At 47.9% G+C, this 7,780-nt stretch overlaps 2 protein-coding genes across 2 annotated transcripts in view; one reads left to right on the top strand and one right to left on the bottom strand.

Moving 5' to 3' along the window:
* T265_01815 (hypothetical protein) overlaps positions 1-7,780 on the top strand; it is a gene marked incomplete at both ends in the record, with an annotated part of 46,144 nt that overhangs the window by 2,191 nt on the left and 36,173 nt on the right. The window lies entirely within an intron of this gene.
* T265_01814 (hypothetical protein) overlaps positions 7,424-7,780 on the bottom strand; it is a gene marked incomplete at both ends in the record, with an annotated part of 5,823 nt that continues 5,466 nt past the window's right edge. Inside the window, one exon of the mRNA XM_009165924.1 lies at positions 7,424-7,591. Within this exon, the coding sequence (XP_009164188.1) occupies positions 7,424-7,591 (168 nt within the window). The remainder of the gene's footprint in view (positions 7,592-7,780) is intronic.

The raw sequence follows: 7,780 nt of genomic DNA, 5'->3' as shown, positions 1-7,780 counted from the left end.
CCCCCCAATCATCGGTGAACGAAACTGTGGCAGCTACAACCAGTGTACGACCAGTACGCGGTTCTTACAGCTGACAATGATGATGATGATGATGAGTGAAACAAAGCCTTTAGGCCGTAGCTTGGGAGGATAACCCATTTTGCTATAGGCAGCAGGTATTTGAGAATGGGATTTTCACAATCCTACCCTACCAAAGAGTGCATGGTATTCACTTCAGGGCACCTCCTGTCAGCCACTAACAAACCTTATGATGTGCCTCTTTGCTTTTTTTACCTTCTAGCGGCTTCGAAGTGAATCTGCTATAGGCTGCGGAGTTACATTTGTTGATGCTGCCTATTAATTTTGTTTCGAAACCGTCCGAGAACATGTCCAATCGTTGGAAAACTTCCGTGCTTCGATTTCTTCCGGAGTTTTCTGGTGGTCCTGGGCGAAGTAACATGTCCTACCTACTTCCGAACTTAGTTTCCATCTAACCCAAATAAGTTGTGGGGTGTATTTTTTTCCAGACAGCTATTCAGTCTTGGGGGAAAATGCTCTCTTGGTCAACGCGTGTAGGCGCCACTGCGACAGTGGTGGTGTTCTGGTTTGTCACGCAATAACCCATTCTGGACACATCGGGTGGAACGGATTCGGTTGTTCTTGATACTTCCCATCAAGTAGGTCGTCTGTGGCATCATCATCAGCTCTAAAACGACCTACATGTTTTACATTGGAAATAGCTACCATGTGAACGTATGAGTGGATAATAATAATCGTCCAGGTGTAGCATCCTTCCGGTGACCAACTGCCATGTCACCAGAAGAATGCACGAGGGATGGGTATGAAGCCAACCAAAGCCTAGACAGGGAAGTCGAAATGTAAAGGTCGGACTCTAACCAGGTAACTTCCGGTCAGTGATTTCGTGCTCTAACCACTGAGCTATCTCGCCCCTATGGGTGGATAGCTACACACTGGAGGTAGTATTTGATATAATTGACGTGTTATTCTCAGAGTGGCAGTGGACTTTTCATTTGGAAGATCGGTAAGGGAAGCCACGCACTGAGGGCAACGGTGGGTTCATTCGCGCCGTGTCTATCAATGACCCTAAAGATTGACATCCTCCGTCTCGGGTTCTCCATCCATCAAGGCTGCAGTGACTAGCGAGCTGAGTTTGCTAGTGGTGCTTTGATAATTCGTTGGCAGGTTGACCTCTGGCTCGTTTTCACCCCGGGCGTGGTTGTACGACAAGGGCTCTGAGAAATTCGGTCGATTGGCACACGAAGCACGTGACAAATCCAACGCGATTGTTGAGTTTGGTCTATCATGGGCGAGTTGTTTTGAAAACCATTCGACCTACTTCAGCATGACTGATTTGGTGTTTTCACCGGACTCTGACAATTGACGAATTCATAGGAGTGCCAAACACTGAAATTTTTGCTCCGCGTCAGTGTACGACCAGTACGCGGTTCTTACAGCTGACAATGATGATGATGATGATGAGTGAAACAAAGCCTTTAGGCCGTAGCTTGGGAGGATAACCCATTTTGCTATAGGCAGCAGGTATTTGAGAATGGGATTTTCACAATCCTACCCTACCAAAGAGTGCATGGTATTCACTTCAGGGCACCTCCTGTCAGCCACTAACAAACCTTATGATGTGCCTCTTTGCTTTTTTTTACCTTCTAGCGGCTTCGAAGTGAATCTGCTATAGGCTGCGGAGTTACATTTGTTGATGCTGCCTATTAATTTTGTTTCGAAACCGTCCGAGAACATGTCCAATCGTTGGAAAACTTCCGTGCTTCGATTTCTTCCGGAGTTTTCTGGTGGTCCTGGGCGAAGTAACATGTCCTACCTACTTCCGAACTTAGTTTCCATCTAACCCAAATAAGTTGTGGGGTGTATTTTTTTCCAGACAGCTATTCAGTCTTGGGGGAAAATGCTCTCTTGGTCAACGCGTGTAGGCGCCACTGCGACAGTGGTGGTGTTCTGGTTTGTCACGCAATAATCCATTCTGGACACATCGGGTGGAACGGATTCGGTTGTTCTTGATACTTCCCATCAAGTAGGTCGTCTGTGGCATCATCATCAGCTCTAAAACGACCTACATGTTTTACATTGGAAATAGCTACCATGTGAACGTATGAGTGGATAATAATAATCGTCCAGGTGTAGCATCCTTCCGGTGACCAACTGCCATGTCACCAGAAGAATGCACGAGGGATGGGTATGAAGGTAGCCAAAGCCTAGACAGGGAAGTCGAAATGTAAAGGTCGGACTCTAACCAGGTAACTTCCGGTCAGTGATTTCGTGCTCTAACCACTGAGCTATCTCGCCCCTATGGGTGGATAGCTACACACTGGAGGTAGTATTTGATATAATTGACGTGTTATTCTCAGAGTGGCAGTGGACTTTTCATTTGGAAGATCGGTAAGGGAAGCCACGCACTGAGGGCAACGGTGGGTTCATTCGCGCCGTGTCTATCAATGACCCTAAAGATTGACATCCTCCGTCTCGGGTTCTCCATCCATCAAGGCTGCAGTGACTAGCGAGCTGAGTTTGCTAGTGGTGCTTTGATAATTCGTTGGCAGGTTGACCTCTGGCTCGTTTTCACCCCGGGCGTGGTTGTACGACAAGGGCTCTGAGAAATTCGGTCGATTGGCACACGAAGCACGTGACAAATCCAACGCGATTGTTGAGTTTGGTCTATCATGGGCGAGTTGTTTTGAAAACCATTCGACCTACTTCAGCATGACTGATTTGGTGTTTTCACCGGACTCTGACAATTGACGAATTCATAGGAGTGCCAAACACTGAAATTTTTGCTCCGCGTCAGCGCGCAGCGGCCAAGTTTCTGACCCACATGGCAATATCGAACTCACCATAATATTGTGAACCAGACCCTTGACAGATTAGTTGGTGCATCATTCACGCCACAGATGATGCAGATTCAGCGGCTGTTTTGGCACCGTCGACCCTGGTGGAAATATCGGACTTGGCTAGACCACCGGTACTGATACAGCTGCCCAGGTAAACAAATTTGTCTACTACCTCAATCGGTTCATCCGCAAGCATGAGGCCAGGGTTCGAGCCCACCCATTCTTGCAGTAGCACTTTACACTGCAGGTGTGAAGCGCATGCCGAACCGCGAGGCAGAATTATTTAGATTATTTAATATTGTTTGCATACCGACCGGGTCAGATCCCAGAAGAGCTATGTCGTCTGCGTACTCGATATCTGTGTGTGAGTGTCCTGGGAGCATTTCGACCCTATAGGCTGGGAGTGAGCCTTCCATGAAGTGGAAATTTGAAGTTGCCTGGTAATATTTGACTCAGTTAACTCAGGGGAGAGCTTACCGTAGACCACCCGCCCAAGGATGTTGGCCTGCCGCGCTGTAAGGAATGCTAAGAATTTGTGGGGGTACTTCTGCTGCATAGACACTACCGTGGTGCCTGACGATCAACGTATCAAGACCAGCTTTCAAGTTAAGGACTATTGTTAGTTCCTGGAGCTTGGATCGCTTTTCCAGAATCACTCAGAGGTTGAATATATGATCATTGCATTCTCTTGCAAGACGGGACCCAGCTTGGTTTTCACGGATTAGTCTCCCTACGTTCGATCAGTGTTCGAACGATAAAGCCGGAGACTACGTTCGACGTCATAGCTACCAAGCTAATGCGATGATGGTATTCATACAACTTCCTGGCTATTTCTGAAGACGAATGACTTATGTGCTCCGTTCTGCGGACATTGTCCCTCCAATCCACATAGCACCAGTATATTTATCAAGGGTTCCGACCGTCTTTGAAAAGGGCTGAACCCGGGCCGTCCGATACTGGTGCCTTTTCACGTTTCAGCTTTTACTCGTACATGACCGCTCAGTTCAAGCCATCCTCACTCATTCCTCCGTTATAGAACTGACCGTGTTTCACTCCGGAACGACCGACTCTCTCTGTCCTCGAACTACGACAACCTCGAAACACTTAAATGCCGAGTTGTCGCGCACGTGGCGTTTGGTTCCTCCCATGCTATTTACATGTTTCGCTATTTTTACAGAGAGTCTCTGATCATGGGTACTACTTCCTCTGCAATCCACCTCTATGTGTAGCACAAAGTTTAGCCCAATGTCCTAAGACGTGTCTTGAGTTCGCGCGCCGTACGTGGAGGTTTTTACGATGGTGGCTGACAGGGCTCTGTCACCCAAATTTCATCACACAAGGACTTCCAGTTTCCCATGGTTCGTAGATTGTGTTAGGTGTGGATCCTTACGACGGAGCTTGGTGCATCTGAAAAAAGCGGTAGGTTGGCTTCTGACCACCGTTATGTGAGCGTGGTTCCAGGTCGAGATTAGAAAGAAGACAATGGAAGGGCGTAATGTACGCGTTAATAGCTCATGAGCTGAAAATATAGTGGGAATTACGAGCTAATGGTATATGAATATTCTGGTTTACGTAGTCATGGCTTGTTAGGCAATTTTCAGGCCACTTTGTTGAAGCGGGTGGTCATGGGAGCTTCATTTCATCCGAAAGAAATGGACAAAAATGCGCAGCTATCTACCCCTCCCCCCAAACCATCGGTGAACGAAACTGCGGCAGCACTGTACGACGAGTACGCAGTTATTACAGCTGACAATGATGATGACAGGGTAGCTTGGTTAATGCGTTATGGTGAGGAAGATAGGTTGTCCTAGCGCATTATTGTGGAACGCCGCCTTGTTTAGCTGGTGGATAAGCGCGCTACGACAAGGTTCCGTGAATCTCAAGGATAATTAGCATTTTTTAGCCACGGCCGCTGCTACACTGGAGATGCGCATTTTAAAGCCAGGGGATGGCAATGAACTCGGTTAAAGTACTCGAATCTAGACACGCTTCCATACAGAATGACTTCAGCCCATAAGTAGTTCTTTCCCCGGCTTGTGAGTGCGACTAATAAAGGCGAGTAGTCATCATCACCATTGACAGTGTGACATCAGTGTTCAACAGTGATGCTTCGCTGCCACACAACCATGATTCGCTTGGAGGCCCAATGCTGAAGAACAGAATAAAGGCGGGTGGGGAATGGACTTATTGCCACAATCCTTCCCACGGGCGAGATGGCTCAGTGGTTAGAGCGGGAATTTACCAACCGGAAGGTCCGTGGTTCGAACCCGACCTCTGACTATCGACTTTCCCTGTCTAGGTTTGGGCAACCCAGCCCTCATGCTTTCTTCTGGTGGCGTGTCAGTTAGGCGCCGAAAGGGTCCTACAGCTGAACCACTGTTTTTCGAATGAACGTGTCTAGACTCATTCAGGTGATCTGGATAGAAAATGACAACAAGAACGCCACTAACATCGGTTGACAGCCATATCTTGCAGCGTCTCCAATCAGGCGCAGTGGGGATCAGACGGTCTCTATCTTTTACGTAGTCATGGCTTGTTAGGCAATTTTCAGGCCACTTTGTTGAAGCGGGTGGTCATGGGAGCTTCATTTCATCCGAAAGAAATGGACAAAAATGCGCAGCTATCTACCCCTCCCCCCAAACCATCGGTGAACGAAACTGCGGCAGCACTGTACGACGAGTACGCAGTTATTACAGCTGACAATGATGATGACAGGGTAGCTTGGTTAATGCGTTATGGTGAGGAAGATAGGTTGTCCTAGCGCATTATTGTGGAACGCCGCCTTGTTTAGCTGGTGGATAAGCGCGCTACGACAAGGTTCCGTGAATCTCAAGGATAATTAGCATTTTTTAGCCACGGCCGCTGCTACACTGGAGATGCGCATTTTAAAGCCAGGGGATGGCAATGAACTCGGTTAAAGTACTCGAATCTAGACACGCTTCCATACAGAATGACTTCAGCCCATAAGTAGTTCTTTCCCCGGCTTGTGAGTGCGACTAATAAAGGCGAGTAGTCATCATCACCATTGACAGTGTGACATCAGTGTTCAACAGTGATGCTTCGCTGCCACACAACCATGATTCGCTTGGAGGCCCAATGCTGAAGAACAGAATAAAGGCGGGTGGGGAATGGACTTATTGCCACAATCCTTCCCACGGGCGAGATGGCTCAGTGGTTAGAGCGGGAATTTACCAACCGGAAGGTCCGTGGTTCGAACCCGACCTCTGACTATCGACTTTCCCTGTCTAGGTTTGGGCAACCCAGCCCTCATGCTTTCTTCTGGTGGCGTGTCAGTTAGGCGCCGAAAGGGTCCTACAGCTGAACCACTGTTTTTCGAATGAACGTGTCTAGACTCATTCAGGTGATCTGGATAGAAAATGACAACAAGAACGCCACTAACATCGGTTGACAGCCATATCTTGCAGCGTCTCCAATCAGGCGCAGTGGGGATCAGACGGTCTCTATCCTACAATACACATAGCACCGAGACCACCCAAACGTTTCGTAATCTCTTTTATACCCCTCTGCCATGTCAGGAATTGTACACCTTGTTGCTTTCGCTACTCTAAATCGGGCATATAAAACGGCACTCTTCGGCAAACGATGGTTCGGCATGCGCAATACATGACCTGACCAACACATCTGGTGCGGGACACATTCTTAAATGAACATTCTTGCTGCACAACCGAAAACTCGCTTTCCAATTGCCTCGTTTCGGTTCCTCTGACACAAACTCACACGAGCTGTGGTTCTGAGACGACGATTGTCGAACACTTGAAGACGTCTCAGTTCCACTGCTCGAACAGACTAATTCTCACAACCATACAACAAAACAGCCCGCACTCTAGCCTGATACACACGTCCCTTGATATTCAGAGACATACCGCTTTGACGCCATAGGTGTTTCAAATTAGCGAAGGTGACCCGAGCCTTGAAGATTTGTGCATTGACCTCACCTGTCACACTACAATCACAACCAAAACAACCTTTAATGCATCGTTTCAGAAGAGCTTGGTAAACCATCGGTAGTTTTTATTTGGGCAACGGTTCACTTTTGACACAAAAGCTTCATCAGGCCGGTTGAACAGGTCACCACATTGGCCGGGTTATAAGACGGAGAACCAATCAGTAAGTCCTCTTCAGATCAATACACCAGATCAGCCTTGAGTGTCAATTAACGGCTCTTGACGGCTAGTGTGGTTGTCAAAATCTTGAATTGATGGGTAGGAGGAGTTTCAGATTAGTCCTGATCGCTTTTTGTTTCTTAATCTTCCACTTCAGGGTGCTTCACTTGATGATTCACTTCCGGTGCCTCTGGTAGATTTTCCTTGATCTTCGTGGGCATGTGAGTGTTGCGACGTAAGGTTAGGTGGAATCCAGATGATGACTACTCTTCCCTCTGATAATCGCATACCAACACGTGTTAGCTCCATTGACCCAAGACCGTTCTCCACACGCTTTTCAATTCCACGCCTTCTATTCTGTTAACCACTTGGGCCATCTCCCAAGTCGTTAGAGCGCGAATTTACTGACCGGAAGGTCCGTGGTTCGAACCCGACCTCTGCCTCTCAACTTCCCTTGTCTGGGCTCGGGCAACCTGGCAGCATCTCAGTCCTCGTGCTTCCTTCCGGTGGCATGGCAGTTAGGCACCGGAAGGGTGCTACAGCTGAACGATTTCTGTTAACACTGGTGAATTCTATCGCCTCGGCTATCAGTCTGTGACTTGTACCGTAGTCCTCGCCTCAAAACCTCAACGTTTTCTAAGTCTATTTTTTGTCCCGTGTCCAGTACGTGTTCCGCAATAGCTGAATTTTCAGTAACGCTTGATATTCATTTGCATTTCTCGGTGGGCTGTTTGTTTTTCTACTATGCTCTCTCATTCTGATGTATAGTTCGCTGGCCGTCTGTCCTATATAGACCTTGGT

Source organism: Opisthorchis viverrini, assembly GCF_000715545.1.
Source record: "Opisthorchis viverrini unplaced genomic scaffold opera_v5_20, whole genome shotgun sequence".
In the NCBI taxonomy this organism is placed as follows: domain Eukaryota; kingdom Metazoa; phylum Platyhelminthes; class Trematoda; order Opisthorchiida; family Opisthorchiidae; genus Opisthorchis; species Opisthorchis viverrini.
Note: the sequence above shows the minus strand (reverse complement) of the source record. Positions and strands in the feature narration are given on the sequence as shown.